Source organism: Aulostomus chinensis, chromosome 9 (assembly GCF_037954235.1).
Source record: "Aulostomus chinensis isolate RoL2024-O1b breed Wild chromosome 9, RoL_Achi_v1.0, whole genome shotgun sequence".
NCBI lineage: Eukaryota > Metazoa > Chordata > Actinopteri > Syngnathiformes > Aulostomidae > Aulostomus > Aulostomus chinensis.
In genome coordinates, this window is record NC_141328.1 from 9,306,701 (window position 1) to 9,333,687 (window position 26,987).

The window sequence follows — 26,987 nt, forward strand, 5'->3', positions numbered from 1 at the left end:
CTGCAGGAAAAGAAGAATGAAAGAAAGGGGGTGGGTATATGAAATAGCTTTGAAATAAATCGTTTAGATCATAGGTTCTATGGCTTTTATAAATCCAGAATTTAATCAAGGTATCGAGTCATTCTCATCCTTTGTCAAATCCAGTTCAACTGACTTTTTTAAATTGCACAGCATTTTATTTTATGAAGCAAGGTCAAAGAACTAAAACATTCCTTTTTATTGTTACCTCTCAAAGTAAGTAATATGATTGGTGCCACTTATTTGTTTGTTAACAGAAAAAAAACTTTCACAATTTTTAACAAAAAGAAAATAGGGAATGGAAATGAACATACTTGATTTTGGAGTAGATGTGTTACACAAAAAAATGCTCCTTTTTTTTTACACAGGGCTTTGCTGAGGTTTTTAGAGTCTGTCAGTCAGCAAGATTACGAATGTTACATCACTTAATTGGCACTATTGCCCTCCATAGCTATTACATTGAAGAAAACACATTTTCACACAAAGAACAAGTTTTCCCAATTTTTGAACCAAATGCTGTACCTTGCAGTCTTGCTTTCCATCACTTGATGCCTACTTTCACCCGTATCTGGTACATCGTGCTATAGTCGTGTCTGTCTGCAGCTGGATATGGCTCTCAGAAGATCCTGGATCTGATTCTTAGCTCTTAGCAGTCCATCCAGACTCATCAGTTAGAGTTGGTGTTACTGAAAGTCAGGGATACCATTTTAGTTAAGCTTCCCATAATGCCAGACTTAGCGAGGCTTATCCATTGCAGGATGTTATCACTCAGGCACCTATGTCATCAGTGCAGAGTCTGACACTGAGCTGCCCTCTTTACCCAGCCACACACTTATCAGCATCCATTATTGAGGTGTGAGGGCCCTATAAATGTCTGTCTAGTTGTGTGGAGCTCCAGGCAGAGGTCCCATTTAGATTCTTGGCTGTGCAGTGAGAGGCCTTGCCCCTTTGACTCTTGCTCTCATCACTCTGTAAGGCTGTGATGGTCTGTCAATCAGAGAGGACCCTGGGTGATCAGTCAGCTCCTCTTTAAGGGATACTGGTCTGAGGAGCCATAAGAGTGGAGGCAGCACTGCCAGACTGGCCCAGGCCAAAAGCTGATGAGAAACAGAGGAGCAAGAGAGCCTGGGGTAGATAGTGTGTGTGCCTGTACATGTATGTGTGTGTATGTGTGTGTGTGGTGCTGGTGTTGGGGGGGCAGAGAAGAAGGAGGTGGATGTGCTGAACTATGTGGATTGTGAATGGAGGGCAGCTCTGTTTTCTATTTGTGAGGATTAGGTTGACAGATCTGTATTTAGTTTCTTTGGGCCCCTGGCTGCAGCTAATCCCCCTCACCTGCAGCGGGTGCCCCCCTTCTCTTTCCTCTGACCCTGCAGCCCCCTACTTCCCCGATGCCCCCCTCCACCTCCCCACCCCCACCCAGAGCAAACACTCATCCCGAGACAAGCACATGACTCGTTGCACTCTGTCTCCTCAGGTTAGGGCCTCACACTCGACACAAATCTCTCATGGGCCAAAGAAACAGCGGGGGTCTCAGCCTTTATGGAACAGACGAAAAAGGACCCCCACAATCTCTGGTCTTCCACATATTCGGATTTTTTTTCAGCTTGGGTGAGAGGTTGTCCCTCATCACTTAGAGATAGCAATTACTCAGAAATTAAGAGCCATTACTACGGAAGCAGCTTGTCAAAGCCACTCAGGGGAAAAGGTACATTTGGTAAAGCTGCATATTAGGAAATATTCAGGGTCAGGTCAGGGGCACAGACCCCTTCTCTTTAGATCCTGGCTCCCACACACTCTGACCAGGCCTTCACACTGTGAAAGAAAGACTGCAGTGCCTCCGCAAACACACACAGCATGCCTGCCAGCAGTTCTTGAAGGTGGAGACTCTGGATGACCTAATAGTTATAGAATCTAAGCACAATTCACTACTTGAATAATAAAGTGACATGACTTCAAGATGGCGTAAGCATGAGACAGAAACATGTTATGAGAGGTTGTCGGTGTATCATGTAAGATTTCCGTCATCTTTATTTAATGTCTTTTCAATGGTGGAGCTTAAAAAAAGATAAAACGATTTAATAACTGTCTGATTAAGCAAACTCGAGCTCTTCAAACACATTGCTGTCATCATTGTCATGCAGAAATCATTATCAAAATTATGTTTTAAAACCACTTCCCCATGGCTGACAGATTTAATATATATTAGATTTCTTTGGGTTTCTAACTACCGCAGTTTCCCCCTCAACCACTCATCCATCTTCTGAAACGACAAAAACACAAACACACACATACAGTAGACACACCTTTAGACAAGTAGAAGCAAGCTCACATAAAGGATCTCATTACAGAGTGTCACAGACGGTGCTGATGGGGATTTTTCTAAACACCACAAGCGTAGGCTTACTACCTTTCTACAATGAGGTGCTAACTGGCCCACACACATTCCTGGATCTTACTAATGGACATAGCTTGCAAAAGTGCATTGACCTTTAGCTCAAAGAGGAAGGCTGGAAGCTCTTTGCACTCATATCCTGGCTGCTGTGTACCTGTCAGGGCATAAATATTTATTGTAGATGATTTAGTCTGTTTTTTCTGCATCTACAACATTGGCAACCTTATCACTCAAATACAGAGCAGAGCAGACTCTGAATGGCTTGTATCAAGAGCTTGTTTTATTTAAATGCAGCAGCATTTCATAAATGCACAATGATTGATTGTTTGCAGCAGTCTGAAGTAAAAAAAACAAAACAAAACAACAGATATTAAAGGTAAAACTAGAGGGCCACTAGAAGCAGAAATGATTTAAACGGTCAGTAAAAATACTCACACAGAATCCCCCATCAGTGTGAAATAAAACGCTCATAATTCAGTGGATAAATATCATCGACGTATTCCTGTGAATTACACATTGTATCCATAGTGATACAGTTTATATTTCTTGCATATCTCATGCTGGAATATAATAGGTAAAAAGTTATCCCAAGAAAACGGCGTACAATAAAATGTCTGCCTCTGACATATATAGATACAAGCCACACATACCAAAATTAAGTAATTAAAAAAATGGTTTGGCCTTCTGGGTCAAAGTTTTACATCTGTGACAGGAAACAACAGACATTAGAGATTATTTTCTCTGGTACTGTACATCCCAATACACACTATATTATTCATTTATTTGATGATCCAACAAGATCTAGAAATAATTTTGTTGCCAGATACAAGAAGTTACAAGAAGAACGTTTAAAAACAGCTTTCAGGTTTCGCCCTCTATCTGTGAGACTAAATTCAGGGTTTAAATAACTCCGTCGGAACAATTATGTGAAGAACATTTGATGGATGAGGCCCTACAAATTGATACAAGATGGGATCCTGTGTTGCTGAGCTATTTACTGAAATTGACAAGCTTCGAGTGCAACTACTGAACAACCTTGATGTCATGACTCACTGCCATCATGCTGATGAAGAAATAAGCACGTAAGATCAAAATCACATACATCCGCCTCCAGTTAGCTTGATCCTAAAATAGGTTAGCTTAGCTCGCACTGTCAGGGGTAGTAGTTTTCCAGCTTTAAAATGTTAGTTTTACGATATTGGCTGGTGTTCTATCCAATATTGCTTCGGTACAATGAGAGATTTAGTGTGTAGTGTTTGTGTGACTGACTAACATGACTGATGCGAGGCTAATTTTACTTTTACCGTGCTAATATTGTCGACTTTTTAAGGTTTTGTGTGTGTGCGCGCGCGCCGATTTTGATTTCCACACCATTAAATACAGATTTGATTTTTTCCCGTTTATTCTGTTAAGGGTCGCGGGGGGGGGGGGGGGGGTCTGGAGCCTATCCCAGCGGCTACGGGTGAGAGGCAGGATACACCTTAAGACAGGTCGCAAGTCCATCGCAGGGCCAACACATATAGACAACCATCCACACTCCTATTCATACCTATGGGCAATTTAGAGTATCCAATTAGCCTGTGTAGTTGCAGGTCTTTGGACGGTGGGAAGAAGCCAGAGTACCCAGAGAGAACCCACACAGTCACAGGGAGAACATGCAGACTCCACACAGAAAAAACCCGTGCCCCAGCCGGGACCGAACCCATAACCTTCTCCCTGTGAGGTGACAGTGCTAACCACTGCTCCACAGTCAGTGTTTCCTACATATTAATAAGTTTGAAATATATTAATATTTTATCCATGTTGAAAATGCATGAAATGTTAATTTGATTAAGCAATGTTTGAGCAAAACCCATTGTCACATTTTCTTCTCAACACAAACAACAGTTGATGACTAAATGAGAGACTTGACATATACTGGGCTGAGCAATCAGAATGATATATTTGAATAATGACTAATATCTGCTGATACTATTTTATTTTGCTCAAATTAAATATAAAACAATATATACACATTGATAGTATATTGGATTTAGAGTAACAGAGCCTTTCAAGAAAAGAAAAACATATAGGCCACATGTACTCCACATGTTGCAACACATGGTGAATAGTTCCTACATGTATTCCAAATGTGGAAAACATGGCAAATTTATATATAAAAAAAAATCCCTGGGAGGATTTGCTCATATTGACCAATCTTAAACTTGTACTCATATGTATACATGTATAACAACATGTATTAAACTGGAATATACTACATTAAATGTTTTCTTAATTTTCACACAATCAACATACAGAACATACAATCTGATGTTTGTAGGTAATTTGGTGGACGCTGCATTAATCATCATTCTGATACATTGTCTTACTCACTGGATGCTTTTTTCCAGGAGGAAAATATTAACCCGAATTGAAAACATCATCCTGGAAATAGTGACAGCTCTGTCTCAAGATGAGGCCCCTGTCTTGGTGCTGCCCAACAGATCCAGCTGGGCCAACATCAGGTAACTAGATTTCAACACGTTGTAGCGTAAGTTCTTCATTCCATTCTGAGCACAACAGGGATTTCAAGCCCTGAGTGTTTGGGATCCATGTAATGCTGACCTTCACAAGATAAACACCAGAAATCATGTGATGAAAAGAAATAAATAAACATTTACCTGCAAGGTTTTTTTTTTTCTTTTTTTCAGGGAGGTCAGGCCACACAAGATGATCAGATATGCTGTTTAATTTCCGTAAAGGAGTGCTTCACATTTCTCCTCTGTCTGAATTCATATAAATCTGATGCTTTAAAAAGACTGCAGGGGCAGCCAGGTGTTTGGAAAGAAAAATGGTAACTTTCAGCTTTAGGCCACAGAGATTGAGGTCAAAATAACTCCCTGCTTCTTAAAAGAAGACAAAGTGATAAGGGATTAGAGAGCACTGGGCTTAAATGAGGAGGATGTGGAGACCTTATGTTCAGAACAAAGCAGACTGTCTGAGGTTAGCTGGATCAAAACTTTCTGCAGTTCAAAAATATGTTCAGTCCTTTCAGGATCTTGCGGATTGACCACCGTTGGTTTCACAGAGGAATCAGGGAAGTGAGGCACAGGAGGCCTCGTCACAGGTAGCCCTCGGGCCTAGGGGAAATTTAGATGGCTTACATCTGGTGGAACAGATTTTAAAAGCTGTAAAATACAATGTATCAAACACAATCCGTGTATATTCCTTAAATGGGCCCTTCTGTTCTTGTCCATGTGAAAATCTTACTCGTGTGTTTTTTTATTACTTTAAGTTATGACAGTGCCATCGGGCTTCAGATGAGTACAAGGAGTTCTGTGACCACCCTAAGGAGCGATTCTCCTTCCACTGTCACTAGATTTGGTGAGAAGATACACACACTTCTGTTTTTATTTTCTCCCTTTGCTTCTTAGGATATGCAACTTGTGTGTTTTAGACAGCCGACATTCCTTTCAGTCACAAACCTTTAAAGTTGTACCGAACTTCATGTGGCTTTCATTTATGTTCATTGTGAACATATGCATACACCGAATAAACGACAGTAAAAGTCAAACTGGCAGAGACAGAACATGTATAAAGAGGCTTTCAAGGATAAGTTTACCTAAATGGATATCTTAAATGAGGACAGAATGTGGTTTTCTATTCACTTCTGTATAACATGCGACCTAACACTCATGATACTGACTGAGGACATGTAGACGGCAAAATTACTTATCATTTGTGGGTTTTTTTTCTCCTCTTTTTAAAGCGCAAATCCTCAAGATTCTCTCCATCATTTACAGACTTGTGCAGAGCAACTCGTATGCTACAAAAAGGTCATCGATTCACCACATTTCAAACGATCTCTTAACACCACGTCAAATTCACCAGCTATGTGTGACTTTTCCACTGCTTTGTTTTGTTTTTAAATACTGCTGCCTCGATTCGTTTCTGTGTGTTGTATCGAACAGAGACATCTATTACAACCATACACAGCTGTTTGGTTCACAGAGAACAGTTGACAGTATTGTAGACGACATCTCCTGCTTGCTAAAGGTTCCTCGCAGAACACTGCGGGTGGTAAGTTTTCATATTCGTGGTTAATTTCAAACAATATGCAGTGTGTTTTCTGCAGAAAACACACAGCTCAGACATAAAACTTGTAGGAAGACTCCTTCTTTTATTAGTTTAGGTCTTCACAGATGAAATCTGTTCATCCACTCTAGTGTTTTAAAGCATTTTTTTTTGTTTTTTGGATTCATATAAGGACACATTTGTGGAAAAAAACATTGTGCTTCTGATCAAACAGAAATTGAATTAAAGTTGAATTCAAAGAGGCACCGTTGGAAGCGTGTGGTGGTTTGTCATTTTTACCTCACCAGTTGGCCACATCCAAGGGATTAATCTTAGGCGATCTGTGTTACATGGAGGAGGATGGCACAAGAATCGACTGCCGCTCGAGCTCTGCTGTAAGTTCCGTCGGTGGCTTTACTACTCATCACCGGCTCAAAATCTTTGCTTATCAACCACAGATCTCCAGATAATTGATCATCAGGTTGGGGCTCCCACCTTCTTGCTGCACATAATTGCTCACAGAAAGACAGATAAATTCTGATTTGGCTTTCGTCTCTTTTTTTTTTTTTTGGATTTATTTGAATAAATGCACCGCCACGATCAACGTGTAGTTTTGGTCTAAAGGAACATAGAGCTGAGATAACGGGGCCTGTTGGAAATAAAACATTATAGCTTCTTTGGAGTTTAAGAACTGTTTTCAAGTGCTGGCACACTTAAGAGTCTCACATGGTCAATAAAAACTATGCTATGATAAATTATATTGCTGTCACAGGCTGTCAAATGTAACAGTTTCTTGAATAAGATTGTTTTTTTCGCGCTACCACTACCCTCCGAAATTTTGTCTCACGACCACCTTTAGGGGTCTTTACCCCCAGGTTGAGAACCCCTGTTCTAACTTACAGTTCTCTGTAGTCAGCAGATATTTGTAACATATGCATGTGTTTGCTGGTTGAAGTTGCGGTTAAAAGCAACTTCACAGGGAATTCACAGCAGTATTACCACACTTATAGCAGACAGGAATATATTAGAGTTGTTTGATGACTTGTTAATAATAACCATGTCTGTTTTCAGGCTGTCGCAGTTTCGTTAAACATTGCTGGTATTAGTAGTATCCTTTGAAATCAGTATGCGTACTTAAACAGAATAAATATTGTGGCAGGTTCCTTGACCATTCGTAGATATTGTTTCATCTGCAAAGTTTGTCTTGATAGTCGAGAAGGATGCAACATTTCAGAGACTGCTGGATGCAGACCTCTACACCAGACTGTCTCCTTGCATCATGATCACAGTATGTTCCCTTCTCTTTGCCAAAACTCTTATTAAATTTTGTAAACCTTGCTTTGATGTTCATTGTAATATTACATCAGGATTCAGATGTGTTTGTGTGTGTAAGGGCAAAGGTCTGCCAGATGTGAACAGCAGGTTGATGGTGAGAAAGCTCTGGGACACATTGCACATCCCAATCTTCGCTCTGGTGGACGCCGACCCGCATGGTACGCTACATCTGTCAAATCAGTTTCACATCTCACACATACTTTACATATTTCCTCATATTTAACAACTCTTGACTTTTTTTTTAATCTACACACGCACACACACACACACACACACACGCACACACACATACACACACTCACTCACACAGAGTAATGGTCCATGTCCCACTAAAGCAGCAGATGTTAACACCTGTCCAATACGTCATGGTGCCTAGTCATGCTATTATTTCAGTTGGTGTAATCTCATCCAGACAAAATGGCTCAGTTTCCATTAATCTCCATACCGCTCCTTTTCCCATTGCATGGCAAGCCACATATGTAATGCTTTACTTTGTTCAGAGCTCCGTTACACATCTCAGAGGATAATTGCTCTGGTATGTTGGTGATTGCAGTGTGTCTCTGTCTCTCGCTCTGATTTTCCCAGGCATTGAGATCATGTGCATCTACAAGTACGGATCAGTGGTGAGTCTCACTGTGCCAGTTATTCCTGTACTCAAAATTATCCATCGTAGTCTGTTCAGTGTCTTTCTGTGAGCAATATGTAATTATATGGACCAATCAACCAGCACAGAATATTTAAACCGACACAGTATGGAGTGAATGTGTTCAATGGCGAGGTCTTTGTCGATCTCTGTCATGTTTGTGTAAACATCCGTGCGTTTGTTAACCTCATTGCGAACATATGTTGAGCATAACCACATTATATAGGTTCATTGCTGATTATCTGGAGTTTATTTGAGAGGTCTGGTTTTTTGCAGGTCTTGAAAGAGTTTTAAATTTGATTTTAGTCGTTAAACCTCTTAAATACAATTTTGACAGATCTTAAAAATAGATTGGAGGTTCACTGGACTTCAATAAAGTTCAATTTAAGTAGCTGTTATTAACTTTGAGCAGTTTTTACCACAGTAAGTCTGCATTTCTCATGAGAACCATTGTCTCATGTCATCCTGCCTGACCTTCAGGGTCAGATGAATATTGACAAGGTAGTGTGTGTTTTTTGCGAATACGTAAGAAATAACTAAGATGTCGATGGCATTTTTGTAACTAGTTAATGTTGTTTAATATTGTTGCCTTCTTAAAATAATCGTCATTTTTTCAAGTTTTTCAGAAAAAAAAAAAACTGGAGACAAGACATCATTAGGAGATGATTTAAGCAAAAAAAATCATTTTGTCCAGATTTGACTGTGGCACTTATTTTAAGAAGATCCTAGATACATTAAGACGTTATGTAAACGATATGTTAATGCTAGAAGTCATAGCTAAGCCTCTGTTGCTTGGTAATTGAGTTTGTAGTGAAAACAACCCAAACAACAGGATTTTAGAAGTACTATATAGTTGACTTATTACATATTTTAGTCGTATAGAAGCATTGATACTAAATTGTCAGTGAATCTGCCAAAGGATCCTAATGGCAGTTGATCACACTGTAACAAAGCTACGAAAAAAAAACCCCAGCATGGAACCAATGACCATTAGCCAACCAAAAAATTCATGTTTCTCATGATTCTGAAGCTGAAGCTCTCAATTTCCCCTCATATCCGTTGAACTTCAGCAATATAGATGTGAAAAAGGTCCTAACAAGTCTGGTGTGTGTGTTTATATGCGTGTGTGTGTATGTGTGCATGTGTGCTTGCGCATGGGTTTTTCCACAGGCTATGTCGTTTGAGGCTCACAGCCTGACTGTCCCAAGCGTTATGTGGCTAGGCCTCCTCCCCTCTGACCTCGAGAGGTTTGGACTCAACATTTGCTACTTCCTACTGCTTCCTCCTGTCTCGTCCTGCCTCTAATTGGGATTATATTCTGGGGACATTTAGAGTATTTGTTTTGGTTTCTGTTGCTGTCGCCCTTACTTGTTATTTCCTCTGAGGATCTGAGTCTGCGAGTATATTGAGTTTTAAGTATATGTCCCCTCGTACAAATTTAGGTCGAAACGGCTTTTTCACATATGTTTAATTGTAGTCCTTACAGTTTCCCCTACGTTTTCCTGACAACATAAATAAAATAGTTCCCTGATGTGAGTTTGTTGAAAATTTTAGGAACTTAATTTGGTTGTTTGTGGTAAAAATTAACATATTTTTAGGTTACGCGTTCCTGAGGATGCCCTGATCCCCCTCACCAAGACAGATGAAAGCAAACTAGACAGCCTCCTCAAAAGGCCGTATATAACCAGCCAACCAGAGTGGAAGAAAGAGGTGAGAAGGATGAATGAAAATGACAAAGACCTTTATGATAGAATAATAGAATAAAGTTGTGTATGAGGTCCACAAAATGAAGTGAGGTAACTGAAAATATTACTCTAGTAATTGATGTGTTAAGCTGAAGGCTTTGAACTTTTTCATCACTTATTGTAGAACTATTTTAAGTCGTCTTATTTTGAAGTGAATGGCCACATCACATGATGATTTATAGTTGTTTACACCGTTTACTCTTGTACGTGTGTTTCTTGTCAATATAGATTGAACTGATGCAGAAGAATAAGGTTAAGGCTGAGATACAGTCTCTGGCTGCCATAGCTCCTGATTTCCTCACTAGCATCTACCTGCCCAGTAAGCTACAGTATGGAGGCTGGATATGAGCGCAGTGCCGCCACCTAGTGGAATAAAAAGTAAACTGACAAACTGTACATATCGTTTCGCTCAACCTTCTCAGATGGAGGATTTCTCTTGGTTTGGTTTGTGCTATTTTCATGTTCCGCAGAATTGTATGTTTTTTATTTATTTTTCTGAAAAACTTGGTACTTAATTCATTAAAAATTTGCAATCCCTTTGATGAGTTGATTGGTGTTTTAATATTCCCCTAGATACTTGCAACAGTCATGAATGGACTTGGTTATTCCACTATTTGCATAGCAATGTCTCAGGTAGCTGTTTTGTGGTAAAAGAATATTAATAATTTATACCAATTGTCCAATAGGTTGAGACAAATTCATTAAATGGAGGAAGGAGATGACACAGTGATCAAATAAATACCTTTTTTAAATATTAACCCACCTTGAATGCATGAAAAAGAAACACAGTCAACGAAGTAGTTGAAGGTTTGTTTGTTTTTTAAGATCATTTCACTCAATTAAATGTCAGAATCTCAAAAATTAGTTGATTTAAAGGGATTTTTTTTTTTAATTTAGAAATAAAGAGTGTTTGTTGGACCAAGCTGAAGGACCAGTGATGGAAAGGAATTAATATTCTTTGAAGTGAAACTTTAATTACAAGCTCTTCAAGAGGAAAGCACTTTAAAATACCAGAAAGAAAAAACATGATGCACATATGATAAATTCCTTTTCTCTAGCTCGTGTATTTTCATCGTATAATTATTTTGACTCTTAATTTAACTGCTCTTCATAATATTTAAGAAACTTCCATTCATCGTTGGCTTGCAAAAGAACTAAAACGTGAGTCCTGCTTACTCAAAAAGGCGTATTGAATAGACGATCTTTGTCTGTTACGAGACCTATAGTGGGCGTGGCTTTAGGATTGTGCAACATACAAGCGTCTACGTCACCTGGGTGATCTTTAAAAACATTTACAACGGGAAAGACGACAAAAGCTATAACGTTCCACTGAAGACAGGTGAGCTACTATTAAAACTACTCGTTTTTTTTAAAACACAACGTGTAGAAAATACTGGAGGGAGCGCTACCTGAATCTTCATGTTTCTCTTTTTTTTTTTTTAACTTAAAGCCACTGCAAAACGTGGGAAGTTGAAAGTAAATGGTTTCTGTTTGATTTATTTATGCAATGAAAGAGATTCTTGATCTATTTACATCCTTCCTGTTTTCAGCCTTATAATAACGTTTACGATCTGTAAAAATACTGAGAAAAAACCGTGTGATAAATGTGTAGACAGTTTAAATTTACAATTGGAGCCACTAAAGAGTAAATTTTTCATTTACATTTGTACCTGCCGGTGTTTTGTAACATGGGAAGATGCGGTTATGTATCTGTCTCAGACGCGTCCTCTGTTAATACATCTGTAGTAGCAATGAGGGTCCTGGAGAGCCCCTCCCTTTTCCACCTTTCAAGAACAGCTGACCACAGCAGAGTAAATAAAATAGTATCTCTTAAACATAGCATCCTCTCAGTGGTCTCACTGGTCATAGATGGGACTGTGGAGTTCGTCATGTTCCGCAGGATATTTTTCTTTTGCTACATCAAAATGGACTGGGAAGTTCTCAGGTAGAATTTGACACTTTAGTGAAATGTATCAGTTTGGTTGAAAATTTTGGAAAGTTTGTATCATTCACTGTTTATTTAGATATTTCAAGTTAACTTTAGTTAGATTGCTTAATCTAACCACATTCAGGGTTGCGCAGATAATAGAAATGTAATCAAAGTTGTAATCGGCAGCTGATTGTTCAGCTTAATATTTTAATTTACTATGACGCTGCAGAGATATCCTCTGTACACATCGTATTCTACAGACTTATGGGACCACCTTTGTTTGATACAGAACCTCATCAGGAAAATAATGTTTTTTACTGTTTTTTTTTATTTTAATTTTTACTTTAATCTTTCCAGAATTGTGCAGCCTAAAACACAATGTGAGTGGGGAACAAATACAAGCTGGTTGCATTCCATTATCCAACATTTATGGCATTGTATTCTGTAATTGATTTGCTTTTTCTGCTGTTTTAATATCATAACACATTTTCGTGCTCCTGTTCCTCAGGTCAAAAATATCTCATATGGAATCAGTGCTTCGCCGGTGCCCTTTCCTGACCTCTGTACCAAGTAGTTTTCTGCATCTGGCTGGTAAGTCACCACGAGTGAGTTATGCCCAAAGATGCCCAGTGATGATGGACTTGCTCTCAAGACCTCTGGCAAGAGCTCTGTCCTCTTCAGCTTCTGTGTCCAGAGGTGCTCCAACAAATGAAGGTCAGTTGTAAGCCAAAAGTGATTATTTTTATACTCTTTATTTTTATGTCAATACAATTAAGGTGATGTGTTTAGAGATGTGTTTTATGTTATGCATATTGATTGTCATGTTCTACTTTCCTTTCCTTCCAGGTGACACTGAACGCCCTGCTGGCCAAGCTGGTGGGTCCAAGTGCCCTTTTCTGGCTGCAGAGATGGAACAGCAAAACAACAAGGTGGTGAGGGAAGCCAGCATAGAGCTGCAGGAGGACGTCCCGGTACTGCACACTTTCTGCACAGGTAAATACTTGCACAGACACACCAGTAATAGGATAACTACAGTCAGAAGTCTGAAGCTCTGTAGTTAGTTATGTAAAGTCACAGAACTCGTGCAACGTTGCTGCCTGTTGCTTGACATTTCTGCCTGTTAAAAGGAAAGCTTTCATCGCCACTGTTGCAGGATGTGCTTGCTCATGGAGAATTGTTGGGTGTAAATTCATTGAAGGAATGGGGTGCTGGACCTGCTCTACTTGTAAAGTGTCCTGAGATAACTTTTGTTGTGATTTGTCCAAACAAAACTCACTTGACTTGAGTAAACTTTTAAAGTACTTATTAAATACATAAGTTATTCAGAGACCATTTATTGTTGACAGGAAAAGCTGATATGTTAGCTGAGGTCAAAAAACCCACATCTTCCAAAGTGTCTCACCTTCTGAAGGACAACCTACCAGATGGTGAGAAAGCCAGTGAGCTATTATTCTCATAAGTGATCTGAAATATATTTGGAGGCTTACAGAATTCCAACGTTTCCTTTCATCAGCTGCCACCTTCAAGTACGACAGCTTTTTTGAGGACAAAATCCACATTAAGAAGAAAGACCACACGTACAGGGTCTTCAAGATGTTAAACCGGCGAGCTCCTTCCTTCCCGATGGCGGACGACTACTCGGAGTCTTTTAATGTGAAGAGAGATGTGTCTGTATGGTGCAGCAATGACTACCTGGGAATGAGCCGCCACCCAAAAGTCACCCAGGCTATAATGTGAGTGAGCATGCTGATGGAAATTAACTCAGGAGAAAATGATCAGTATTACATATTTATTAGATTACTTTTTGTTTATCATCCAAGGGAGACATTAAAAAAACATGGTGCTGGTGCAGGAGGTACTCGCAACATTTCAGGAACAAGCAAATTCCATGTGGAGCTAGAATATGAGCTGGCAGACCTGCACGGCAAGGATGCTGCACTGCTGTTCACTTCCTGCTTTGTAGCCAATGATTCCACGTTGTTTACGTTGGCAAAGATGTTAACAGGTACAGTTATTTAATTTAACTTAGCTGTTATTTTGATTATGACCATTATACACATTTGCATCAAAACACACTATGCAGTAGAGAACTAAAGTGTATTCATATTTTCCTGTGTGTATTCCTCAAGGTTGTGAAATTTACTCTGACATGGGCAACCACGCTTCAATGATCCAAGGCATTAGAAACAGTGGCGTCAAGAAGTTTATCTTCCGTCACAATGACGTCAGCCACCTACAAGAGCTGCTTGAGAAGTCGGACCCCTCCACTCCAAAGATTGTTGCCTTCGAGACGGTGCACTCAATGGATGGTGAGTCCTCCATGTCACTTGTTCTATTCATTGGGCATTTAGAACATCTTGTCTTTTTTTTTTTACAAGGTCATGGGAAAGGAGGATTTTTATGATGTATAACAGATATTCCCAAACTTTTTCCTTTGGCGAACTCAAACAAAATGGTGGACAGGGGCAAAAAGCAAACATGTTGTTTTGTGAAAACACCTTCTCTCTGTTTTTTTCTTCTTTGCTTGAGACAACCTGACATCTTGTGCAGTGTCACACTACCACTATCAAATTTAAAAAAAAATAAATAAATATTATTTGGGATTCTACAAGAACCTTAAAGAGCATTTTTTATATCCCCTAAAAAATGATTTGCAGTATACATTTTTTAATGTTAATATTTTTGACTAATAATAAAAAGGATAATGTTTATGTTCACAAAGTAGGTATCCTACATTTAATATGTATAGATTAAATTGGAATTAATTTAGAAACCATGGATAATGAGATAATTCCAAAATATTTCCAAATAGAATCTCCTGTAAGCAAAAGTAGCTTTTCCATGGTACCTATCATTGACACTGGCAGAACCAGATTAGTTCCATTTGTTGTGATTTATAAGATAACGATCTTGAAGAGAACATCATGCCCTGGCCACTTAAAGTTTTAGAGCAGTGCTTCTACACATAAAAGAGGATCCCTTGGGTCAAGACCTTGCTAAATTAGTTTACTCAGGACTCATTACATATAGGCTGCACGGTGGTGCAGTGGTTAGCACTGTTGCCTCACAGCAAGAAGGCTCTGGGTTTGAGTCCCGGCTCAGGCAACTTTCTGTGTGGAGTTTGCATGTTCTCCCCATGTCTGTGTGGGTTCTCTCCGGGTACTCCAGCTTCTTCCCACTGTCCAAAGACATGCAATTGGACTAGGCTGATTGGATACTCTAAATTGACTATAGGTATGACTGTGACTGTGAATGGTTGTTTGTCTATACGTGTTGAACCCTGCCTCTCGCCTGTAGCTGCTGGGATAGGCTCCAGCTCCCCCGTGACCCTTAATAGGAATAAGCGGAAGAAAATGGATGGATTACATACAGTGTACAGCATGGAGTTTGTGTCTGGGGCAACATTTCCACACATTCCCACACTCTGTAAGGCATGCTCTACGGGCACAGAGTCTTGTACTTAGCACTCTGCTCACTGGAATTAGACTTTCCAGATGTTACTGATAGTTTGGCTGGTGATGTTCCAAATGTGAAATGAATCATTCTGTAGAAGCTGTTTTGTTGTTGACAGTTGTTTGTAATATCTCTCCCTGCCAGTAGATGGAGACCAAGTATTTTCAAAGTTTTGCTATAGGAACACTGATACTTTGACAGATTATTATCCTTCAGCACACTCCTATTGTACAAAATATTCTCCTGAGCCCTACTGTGCCTTCTACAGGGGCTGTGTGCCCACTTGAACAGATGTGTGACCTTGCCCACAAGTTTGGTGCCATTACATTTGTGGATGAAGTACATGCTGTGGGTTTGTACGGGCCCAGAGGAGGAGGGATTGGAGACAGAGACCGAGTCATGCACAAGATTGACATCATCTCTGGTACTCTTGGTAAGTAGAATCCACACCAACCAGAGGACACCCCTCATAACACTTTTGGCAGCTAGCTTTGTGCCTCTTACTGATCATGGTTCTCATTCCTAGGCAAGGCGTTTGGCTGCGTTGGTGGCTACATTGCCAGCACCAGTGCTCTGGTGGATACTGTGCGCTCCTACGCTGCTGGATTCATTTTCACCACCTCACTGCCCCCCATGTTGCTGGCCGGGGCAAGGGAGGCCATTCGGGTTCTGAAAAGTGAAGAAGGCCAGGTGCTCAGGAGGCAACACCAGAGGAATGTCAAACTGCTCCGACAAATGCTGATGGACTCGGGCCTTCCTGTGGTCCACTCCCCAAGCCACATCATTCCAGTTCGAGTATGTGAATTCACCATTTATCAGTTTAAATGGGAATAATAGAGGGATTGACTTTGTAATCCCCACAAGGAAGCAACGCCACATAAAGTATAATATAACTCAATGTTATGGTTTCTTCTGATAAAAAAACTCCTTCTTTTCGGCAGGTGGCAAATGCAGAGAAGAACACTGAGATCTGTGACACCATGATGTCTTGCTACAACATTTATGTCCAGGCAATCAACTATCCCACTGTAACTAAAGGAGAGGAAATACTGCGCATTGCCCCAACACCACACCACACTCCCCAAATGATGTACTACTTTGTTGGTATGTCTACCAACTCACTTAACCTATTTCAAGTAAAGTAACATTCCTAGGAATTATGAACTGTATGATGAAAAATCTCTGCCTTTTTTTGTCCTGTAAATGAAATTATTTGGATAGTAAAAGTCACTGTCTAATAGCATGAAGTGATGACCCTTTGGACAAAGTCACATTTTGCAGTTTATCCAAAAGGCCAGCATTGATGTCACATTATAATGTTTCAAAGACAACTTTTCTGGTCATATTCACTGTTTGCCTAGTAACAAGTGGATTTTCTCTTTATCGCATCCCATTTAACTCTAAACTACATAGAGTACTGTATTTTTTTTCCAAACTGGAACGTAAACTGCAACTGAACAGATCATTGGAGACATACACATGCGAGGCAGTCATTGTAATGTATTTGTTTATCTACAGATCGGCTGGTGAAGACGTGGAAGGAGGTGGGTCTGGAGCTGCGGCCCCACTCCTCAGCTGAGTGTAACTTCTGCCAGCAGCCTCTCTACTTTGATCTAATGAGTGAGAGGGAGAAGTCCTACTTCACAGGCCTCAGTCACATGATATCAGCAGTAGCCTGATCATCCTACTCTCAAGTATCCAAGCTATTTATTTAATTTAATTTAATTTTATATATATATATATATATATATATATATATATATATATATATATATATATATATATATATATATATATATATGTATATATGTATGTATATACATGCTATTGTAGAAAACTACAAAAAACAAGGTGCTGAAGGTGGTGGTGTAGAAAAACAAGGACAAACCTCAGAACTCAGAACATTTTTTGAGTTCTGAGGCTTGTTGTCCTTGTATACAGTCCAAACCATGGCTTCATGAATAAATGGAGCAGTGATTCATAAGTATCATTGTAGTTTGCTCCACAAAGGTTTGTGTTCATTTACATGTTGCTTTATTCATGAAACAGTTAACATTTGTTGACAGTTTAGCTTAAAATTCATCTCAAGAATCAACATTTGAATCAACATGTGATTTGTCCAATGAATATTTTGCACCAGCTTGCTTGGTATTAATCCTATATCAGTAAGAAAGAGTGCAGCATTTGAATAAGGCTTTCTATTTACATTATTCACAAGCATAAATTAGACTTATGCTAAGACTTAGAGATACTTTACTGATCCCTAGGGAAATTCAAGCATCCAGCAGCAGACATGCATTACAATATATACACAGGGCACGATTGAAAAAAAAAAATAATGGAACATATACTCTTTACATCTAAGATTATATATACAGAAAACTGGAAAATAGAATAAATAAGGCAAAATAAGACTGCTTGAAGACAAAAAGATCCGTGGTACAATCTATATGTGCATGAATTAGAGCTGTGCAAAAAAGTATTAGTGCAGAGGTTTGTAGTGGTTTTATTATTGTTATTGTGTGAGCGGGCAGTGTTGTGTCATCTTACGGCCATCTAAAACTCAAGGTTGTTCAAGCCCTGTAGCAGAATGAATTGTTGCAGCTAATCCTGTCATTATTATTTTCTGCTGTAATTTTAAATGCCTCTGAGAACATAATCCATGATATGACAATCTTTTTTTGATTTTCACAAATGTGCAGCTTATATGTAGCAATCAAATCTTGCTAAAAATGATCTTCAAGTTGAAATTAAACGAGGTATCACACCTAATTACATAACATTTTAAATCATTAAGAGGTACAAACATACATGTTGGTATAATTTATATCCTAATTTATGCATCTTGTCAGTGTATTTGCCGCTCATTCTGTTTTTTCAACTGTTTTTTATGAACATGAAGACACAACTCAGGAGGTAAATTTATACTATGTGTGAGGTCATGGTAGGAACCTGGAGTGGTTTAGTTGAAAGACTGCACCTGAGATAACTCAAATTTGTTAAAAGTTTGTAGAATCACAGTTAAAAAAGATGCTTTAATATTGGAATAGTACCAATATGAGTTAAAGTTTGTGAGAGTTGTTTTCTCCGATTAGTTTTTTTTAACAGCAGTGCGTTTTAAGTTGCCTTTTGCAATCAGACAAATCCATCAAATGCACAGGGTTAATATAGTCCTTTAAAAAACCTGGAAAGTCATGGAATTTTAAAAGAGATAATCCCAGATCTGGTTAAGTTTTTCAAAAAGGAAAGAATTTGGGGGAAAGTGGAGGAAAAAGTAATGACAGTTTACGTACTGGTGATTGCAATATGAATATTGTTATAAACAATGGAATTTTTTCTTAAATTCAGCAATGCATTTAATTGGACAGATTTTCACCCCCCCCCCCCAAAAAAAAAACACCCTCTGATTTAGTAAAAAGGCAGTGGTGTATGAAGTGATAGTGTTTATGTATAATCAGCTTAAGGGTAGATTTGTTGTCATCTAGTCATTCATTCATGAAATACACATGTGGTTTCACCACATGGAGGCATTCTGGGTCTCCTATTTGCAGCTGTCTCCGCCTGTAGCAGGTGAGTCAAAGCTGGTACTGCAGCTTTCATGACAAACCACTCGATGGTATCAGGAGTGAACAGGATATTATGTTTCCGATCTAAATAACACCATGAACCATAAAATACAGCAAACATCCCTCTGTGCACATCATAGTACATGTAACAGTTCAGTGAAATAATGTATTCAGAACATTATAAATGAATCAGGAGTAATCTGCTGTTAATCAGAGGGGGGCCAGGTTATTTTTGTGTTGTTTTTCCTAGTATTAAGTATTAGTATTTATCTCCATTATATATGTTAGAACTGATATGACCAATGATCGCAGTTAGATAAACTTAGCTCAATAAAAAAAAATCCTTTGGTCTACATGCAGAGACACATCAATGCAGATGAAGCTCTCCTCCCATCGGTCTCATCTCTGAATGCTCCCCACTGTACATCTGCACATGATAGGAGTTCGTCTGTGTGCCCGCCGGGTTTGCGTGAAAGCCCTCAAAGCAGCCCTTGACATGCAAAACCTGGGATTCTGTAAAGCAAAGATGCTTCCTCTCTTTCCTCTGAGAGAATTACCATGTACTCATGGTTGGAGTGCATTATGTAACCACAGTGTTGGTGGAAGGGATGCAGTCAGGTGACCACCTCTATCATGCAAGTCCAGCCTGCTTGCTAAAATAAGTCCTTTATTTTATGTGAGTTTGAGTGTCATGGCATGTCTTCCTTTGATTTGATTATGAAAAATCTTCATGTACCTCGTAGACTCTTCATATGCACTGAATCCAATAATTACAGGAAACCCTGTGATCGTACTCTTAACAGGACTTGTTTGTGTAGCATTTTTACCCAGTTGTCATACACGATTTCCTACATCCATCATTGTCTGGAGCTAGGACGGACTCTTCCTGATTGCATACAACACCTCTACACTTCCTGGAGGAGAGTTGAACTGGAACAACCACTATGTGGGTATATACAGAGCCAGGCATTGTGTGTGTGTGTGTGTGTGTGTGTGTGTGTGTGTGTGTGTGTGTGTGTGTGTGTGTGTGTGTGTGTGTGTGTGTGTGTGTGCATGTTTGCTGAAATGGTGTTGGTGCGGTGTACATGGTGCTTGTTGTGGGCCAGATTAGCGTATGGTTGAAAGCTTTTTTAATGAATGTGTGTGTGTGTGTGTGTGTGTGTGTGTGTGTGTGTGTGTGTGTGTGTGTGTTAGCTCTATTCTTCATTCCGAGTTAATCCTAATGGTCTGCACATCTGTGTCTCCCCCATTCACGTGCACAGACAGATGAGCTGGATTCTCCCAGCAGCCCCCCTCCCTCCTCATTCACATTCTCTTGCATTATTCTACACACCATTACTGAACCATGGGAATGCTGCTTTTGCATTCTAAAAAAAACCCCTTGTACTGGTGAATTGATTGTTGCAATGTAAACTCACATACAATGAATAAACATGGAGAAATCAAGCACTTTCACCTGTGGCAAATTTGAAAACACGACACACTTAAGTAGTGAGCTGTTTCTTTAGCAAAATGAAGAATGAAGGCCAGGAAGAAAAGGATTGGTTACAGCCTATTTGTTGTTTGTGTTCTACATTGAGGATTTCATACTTCAAGGATGTAATATGGTGAAACAAGACAATAAATAATTTGTTATAATAATCATGATAATTTGAGGTTACAGGATTTCTATGATTCTCAAAGACACTTCAAAATCTTCTTAGGTCAAGGAAATTTAGTATTGATGACAAATTTGTCAGCAGTCATTAACGCTACATAACATGTTACTGTTGTGGAAAATCTTGCAGTTTGAAACAATAAGCAAATGTTACTATGAATCAACTTGCTTGACTGTTTACAAAAACGCACACAAAATACTGATTTGTAATGTGTATTTCTCATAAACAAATGATCTTAAACTAGCATTAAAAATACTAAACAAAAATGTACAGTACAGGTTTCCAAAGGGTCAGAGTTACCAAAATAACCAAAAATGTACTTCTACAATATTTGTGCTATACTGTTCAAGGTAAGAATTGCAATTTTTTTCCTTCTTCTTTGAAATAGTGTAGTTGCAATGACTGACATTGCAATTTTGTCAATTGTGCACTAGAACTGGTCAATTCAAATTGTGTAAATTACTGAGTAAATTGTGGCTGTGCAAATATTTTGCGGTTTTACTTTCACAGTAACTGGAAAATGATAAGGTCGTTATAAGGTCATGGTAGCCCAGAAGAGAATAACTTAAGTGCCTGGGGAGATGCTGGAATCATAATGTGACGATCAGCTATAAGCCACGATAAATATTACACATGAGACCAGGTGTGATGATAATATTGTTGTAATATTTAGGCCTAATGACTCATGAAATAGGGACTGGTTGAGTCTACTGAGCGCATTTATGTCAAACTTTGTGATATTTCTGCTATGACTTTAAAGGAGTAAACTCCTCCCTCTTGAGTTTCTCTACTGTCAACTAAAAAAAAAAATTCTCCCATGCGTCGGAATGGTAATAGGAGGAGAATGTGGTGCGATGCGGAGTAGATGAAGAGATTATTAGCTTTAAAGCATTAACATTTAAACTTGTATGCGGCGTGTGAAAGGGTCCATTAGTCCTGGGGCAGATCAGGCTCGCTGATTGATGGACCGGGGGAAGCGGAACAAGGGGGGAAATCTCTTCGCTCAAACAGAAGCGCCATGCACTTGAGGGGGCAGCGTTCATCGCCTCTTCTTTTCGGGTAAAATGTAGTTTATGTTAGAAAGTGTTCGCGGTTACATGTAGTATGATACTGAGTCCGATATGTCTAATGTGACGCCGAGCAAAAGCGTGGAATGGCTGCAACTGGAGTTAGAGTCCGGAGGTACTTCACTGCTCCTGCTGGACTGCCGCTCTCATGAGCTTTATGAATCATCCCACATAGAGACCGCCATAAACCTGGCCATACCGGGCTTGATGCTCCGTAGGTTCAAGAAGGGCAACATCCCGATCCGGACTATCATTCCCAGCCATGAAGATAAAGAGAAGTTCATAAGACGGTGTAAGACGGACACGGTGGTCCTGTACGACGAGTGCACAGTGAACTGGCAGGACAGCGGAGCTCCATCGTCGGTATTGGGTCTGCTTCTTCAGAAACTATGGGAAGACGGTTGTACGGCGTACTACCTTGAAGGTAAATCAGTATATGATATACCAGTATGATAACTAGTTAAAAACTTAATATGTACTACAATAGTTATCATAAAGTGATCTTTGTTAGCTTACTTCACTCTCTGGCTCGTAAAACGCCACATAATATCAAGCTAATGTTACGTTAAGTTATATAAAGTAGCGTCCTTATAAAATGTATTCAAAGCGGAGAATTCTTTTTAGGAATATAAATCCAATGTAGTGTAACATTTTTATGTACTACAACGCCTTAAAGTCTTCATAATACTGTATCTAGTAATGTTTTGCATTTCTACGTTATATTTCCGAATGCACGGATCGACACAGTATCGGCGGTGTGTTGTTTGTAGGTTGTTCTAAAGTTTGTGTGTCATTGAGATTGTCAATTAAAATTCCAAAATGGCTGCGCCATGTTTTGCTCTTGCTGGAGCAGGCATGTATTTCATGAATGGTCTGAGGGGCTGGGGGGGGGGGGGGGGGGGGGGTGAGCTACTTCTTTACATCTGTTCATCATTTTGTCAGTACATTTTAAATGAAGTAATGAAGTGACTAATTTAAAGATGATATAAAGATGTTTATTATTTTTGGTTTAATTTGGTTCTTTTTCTAGGTGGGTTTGTAAAGTTCCACACAGAGTACCCTGAACACTGTGAGACCCTCCTTGACAGCTCCTGCCCAAGCTCCTCTCCTCCACTCTCCTTCCTGGGTTTTGGAAATCTCAGAATCTGCTCAGATTGTTCTGATGGGGAGTCTGATCGTGAACCAAGCAGTGCCACCGAGTCTGAGGAGAGCCCCATCCCCAGCAATCAGCCTGCCTTCCCTGTCCAGATCCTTCCCTATCTTTATCTGGGCTGTGCCAAAGACTCCACTAACCTAGATGTCCTGGGCCAGTACAACATCAAGTACATCCTGAACGTCACACCCAATCTACCCAACATGTTTGAGCATGACGGTCACTTCAGGTACAAACAGATCCCCATTTCGGACCACTGGAGTCAGAACCTGTCCCAGTTTTTCCCAGAGGCCATATCATTTATAGGTGAGTAAACTACACTGACACTTCACATGAATTTGTTACCATTAGCAGCTGCATAATATCAACGTATTACAGATGCTTGGGCATACATGTCCAAAGTCTATACTAAGTTTGCAGTTAACACATTTCTTTTTGTGTCTCTCAGTGATGTATAAGCTTTTTCTCAGTGACTAAAGTTCAACATATTGCTATGTAAATTCTCCCATACTAGATATTACATTTAACCACCATAAGTTTTCGAGCATTTTCAGTAATCAAGCGTTGTCAGCTGAATTTTAACATTCAGGTAGTGCAACTCATGACATGTTGTCAAATGCAGTTTACATTTCGGAGGACAAAGAATACCTGCTGACACAACTTGCAGAATCTGCATTTGCCACAAATACAAAAAACAAACAAACAAAAAAAAGCCTGCTGTGATTAGAATGACAGGCCTGTTTAGAAGGGGATTTTATTCCTAAAATATTTCCTAATTTAAATTCATTTGTATTATTTCAAATGTTTATCAAGCCGTTATTTTCATGAAGTTTAAACTCATAGATGAGGTACATTGATTAAAATGTATGAATTATGTTTAACTGAGTTGACTATATTTATTGGTGATGTATTTTAGTGAAGAAGTATATAAAGAAACACTTAAATGGTTATATGCCAAACATGGTTCCTTAGTTAATTTTGGTGGTTGTTGATGCATAGTTGTTTAATTTTTTGGCTTTTTGAATAACATATTATGTGAGTAAAGACCTCAGTATGTGATGACGTGGTAATTGCTCTTAAAGTTGTAAGAACTGGAACGGCATTAACGTGAATGAGCTGAAGCATTTTAAAGCGCTGAGGGCATTTGACTTGGCTGCTGTGATTATATTTTATAAAAATTCAAGAATGATGCTTTATTGTCACTCTGGTTTAAATGAGCGGTGAGTTGTAACAGGTAAGATTTGATTGAATGGAGAGAAGTATTGTATTTTTTTCACCAGAAAATGTGGTTAATGTTACGAGATGCGACTATCGTTCCCTCCCCAACCACTTGTAAAGTCTGCTGTTTAAGAAGCGTGCTCTGACTGGGTTTGATACAGATCAGTGATGTATTAATTTTGAGGATAAATTCATCTTTTGTTTTTGGTAGAACATCATGTTTCAATTTCACTTGTGAGTTGCCGCGTGTCACCACGACTGCACCTGAAACCACAGCTCTTTGTGAGTTTCTAAAGAGGTTTAGATGTAGAGTGAGGAAGGAAGTGTTGTTTCCACTCCCTGAGGCCTGTGTTTGATTGCAGAGTTACACGTTCGTCTGTAACTAACAGGATATTTGGTGCACTGTTTTCTAGATCAAATGAATTGTCAAAACAAGACTGGAGCCTCTCCGTCAAACGCAGAACCACACAGTCAGAGTATTGTGCCAACAACAAGATTATGGCTGTCAATTAAGAGACAGGATCACATTGATGTATGAAAGTATTCAGAAAAGTCTGAAAAGTGACATTAGTTTTCATTTGATGACAAAATATTCCAGCTGACTGTTGTATTTGCTTCCTCTCCCAGATGAGGCGCGGTCCAAGCAGTGTGGTATCCTGGTCCACTGTCTGGCTGGCATCAGCCGCTCAGTTACCGTCACAGTGGCCTACCTGATGCAGAGACTTAACCTCTCCCTCAATGACGCGTACGACTTTGTTAAAAGGAAGAAGTCCAATATTTCCCCAAATTTCAACTTCATGGGTCAGCTGTTGGACTTTGAGAGGACGCTGGGGCTGCACAGTCCCTGCGATAACCATTCCACCAGCAAGGAGCAGCTCTTCTTCACCACGCCAACCAATCACAACGTCTTTCAGCTGGACACACTGGAGTCAACATGAGGTGCAAGTGGACAACTTGTAGTTGTTTCCTGTTGTGTCTCTGAGGTTTTCTGAGTCTAGCTGAGTCAGTCAGTAAGTATTTCTGCACCAAAATGAAACTCTGATCAGACTGAGTGAAGAAAAAACTGTCTTGATCAAACATGCCTTAATATCTAAAGCAAGGATGAGCTTGCTCTCCACCATACATGGCATTAATGAATAGTCATGTACAGCCATAATAGCAGGACAATTTAAAATGTTTCTGTTAAAACTAGGATTGTTGGTTGACTGTTATTGTTATTCACCAGCTGTAAAGTAGATTTTTCTATATTTCTGTCTATCATTCTTGCCTTGATGGTTGAAGTTGAATCTTCGTCCTGTCAGAGGGTTTTCTGGGGACCAATCTGAAATGGTACTTAGCCAAGGGAAATAAGCTACCCCAGTGATCCGGCCTTGAATTGTTGTCCAGTTTTTCCTCTGTTGCAGCTCTCTTGCAACATGAAGGAGCAACCAACCTTTTTTTCTAAGAATATCTTTGCTAATCTGTGGTTAATGCAATTTCAGGAAACTATACTTTAAAGACAAGTGGCCACTTCCTGCCAAACAATAAAGCATTAATCTTCAAGCTACTCCGCATTATCTGGCTTACAACTGCATGTAATTATGTTGTATCCTGGTCTTTTAAACTATTAATTCTTATTGCCTGTTGTTGAGGTTTTTCATCATACCTTAACATGGAATTGAACTCTGTTACTAGGTTGAGGTATACTGTAAAGGAGTGGCTTGGTTTAAAGGATATATGTGTGTAACTAATCAGTGTATAAAGGAGTAGATATTCCCCTTATTTTGTAATCTGACAGTATTGAGTCTGCAGCTACTCCCTCTGTGGCAGAATAATGTTAAGGGAAACCTGACGTGTAATTAGCTGTTGTCTTTTGCCAGTCTCGCCTCGGAGCAAATGAGTGAATATGATGTATGAGAGCGAACGAAAGAAAATGAGTTTGACTAATGTGTTCTTACCTCACAGAGAGACATTTTCAGGGATTTTTTTGTACAATTCAACTGTATCTCGTCATGGCCTCTTAAAGTGCATCCAAGGGCTGTTTTGTTTGTAAAGATGTACATAAAATGTGGTTGTTAATGGGGACATTTTCTCAAAAATCATGAAGGATGCAAAAGTGACCCTATTTTGACCCTTATATGTAGTATATGTAAATGTCCAAGGTATTCTGTACAAGTTTATACAACAAATATATTGTATATTTTTACTTGAACATGTGTGTTTGTCTTTGTGGAGGTTGCTGAAAGACAAGTGATTCTGTGGTTGAATCAGGAAGTCATGGCTGTGTGCCTATCCAGCAGCCTCAAGGCTGAGCTCTAGGTGTGGCCAGATGTCTGTTTTCTGTCCACTCTGATGCTGGGCTTCCTGTCTCTCATAGGCTTTTTGGCACAAACACAAGTGACAGGGCCAGATCTGTTAGTAACACACCACAGTCACACCCACTATCAGTCACTCAAACAGTGCTTACAAGAAGAGGAAGATGACACAGCATATGGTTTACCCAGATACAAAGCTCGCATGAGATGGCCAAAGACGTCTTTGCAACTTTTTGAAGTCATAAATGGTGCTAACAATGTTATGCAGTCATGCCTTTGCCCCAGTTTTAAGAAAATTCGAATCAATTATCTTTGATTTAGTGCTACATCATGTGAAGTCATGAATGTGTTTCTTTGTTTATAAAAGAGGAAACAACAGTTCCTTAAGATCCACCCAGTCATTGAGAGTGAAAAGCACATAATTTGTTTTATAGCACTTTTACTATTACCACTTACTAC

At 39.4% G+C, this 26,987-nt stretch overlaps 2 protein-coding genes across 6 annotated transcripts; both read left to right on the top strand.

Annotated features, from left to right (window-relative positions):
• The first annotated feature begins 3,168 nt into the window (after positions 1-3,168).
• Positions 3,169-10,720, top strand: spo11 (SPO11 initiator of meiotic double stranded breaks). 4 transcript variants are annotated; one of them, XM_086213601.1, is made up of 13 exons: positions 3,169-3,495; positions 4,804-4,917; positions 5,688-5,776; positions 6,162-6,228; positions 6,364-6,472; positions 6,775-6,861; positions 7,538-7,574; positions 7,645-7,754; positions 7,860-7,959; positions 8,387-8,424; positions 9,615-9,691; positions 10,043-10,154; positions 10,418-10,720. In XM_086213601.1, exons 1-13 carry the CDS (start codon positions 3,383-3,385, stop codon positions 10,535-10,537), a joined length of 1,173 nt encoding a protein of 390 aa, XP_086069727.1. In that variant the 5' UTR covers positions 3,169-3,382; the 3' UTR covers positions 10,538-10,720. The 4 variants fall into 4 exon arrangements, with proteins under 4 accessions (XP_086069727.1, XP_086069725.1, XP_086069726.1 ...); XM_086213599.1 differs by having other exon boundaries at positions 6,162-6,472; XM_086213600.1 differs by lacking the exon at positions 6,775-6,861 and having other exon boundaries at positions 6,162-6,472.
• A 702-nt stretch (positions 10,721-11,422) lies between these two features.
• On the top strand, positions 11,423-20,571 carry LOC147255716 (5-aminolevulinate synthase, non-specific, mitochondrial-like). Of its 2 annotated transcripts, none has more exons than XM_086213603.1 (11): positions 11,423-11,528; positions 12,628-12,833; positions 12,966-13,112; positions 13,466-13,546; positions 13,633-13,852; positions 13,940-14,124; positions 14,249-14,428; positions 15,841-16,005; positions 16,099-16,367; positions 16,514-16,676; positions 17,091-20,571. In XM_086213603.1, exons 2-11 carry the CDS (start codon positions 12,644-12,646, stop codon positions 17,249-17,251), a joined length of 1,761 nt encoding a protein of 586 aa, XP_086069729.1. In that variant the 5' UTR covers positions 11,423-11,528; positions 12,628-12,643; the 3' UTR covers positions 17,252-20,571. The 2 variants fall into 2 exon arrangements, with proteins under 2 accessions (XP_086069729.1, XP_086069730.1); XM_086213604.1 differs by lacking the exon at positions 11,423-11,528 and adding an exon at positions 12,079-12,134.
• Positions 20,572-26,987: the final 6,416 nt, after the last annotated feature.

Bases quoted from the DNA above. Each gene is read 5' to 3' on its own strand.
- spo11 (XM_086213599.1), top strand. From the start codon at position 3,383: ATGGGATCCTGTGTTGCTGAGCTATTTACTGAAATTGACAAGCTTCGA. The intron at 3,496-4,803 runs GTAAGATCAAAA...GCTTTTTTCCAG, and splicing joins GCTGATGAAGAAATAAGCAC to GAGGAAAATATTAACCCGAA. The intron at 5,777-6,161 runs GTGAGAAGATAC...CTCTTTTTAAAG, and splicing joins TTCCACTGTCACTAGATTTG to CGCAAATCCTCAAGATTCTC.
- LOC147255716 (XM_086213604.1), top strand. From the start codon at position 12,079: ATGTTCCGCAGGATATTTTTCTTTTGCTACATCAAAATGGACTGGGAA. The intron at 13,853-13,939 runs GTGAGTGAGCAT...TTATCATCCAAG, and splicing joins AAAGTCACCCAGGCTATAAT to GGAGACATTAAAAAAACATG. The intron at 14,429-15,840 runs GTGAGTCCTCCA...TGCCTTCTACAG, and splicing joins GACGGTGCACTCAATGGATG to GGGCTGTGTGCCCACTTGAA.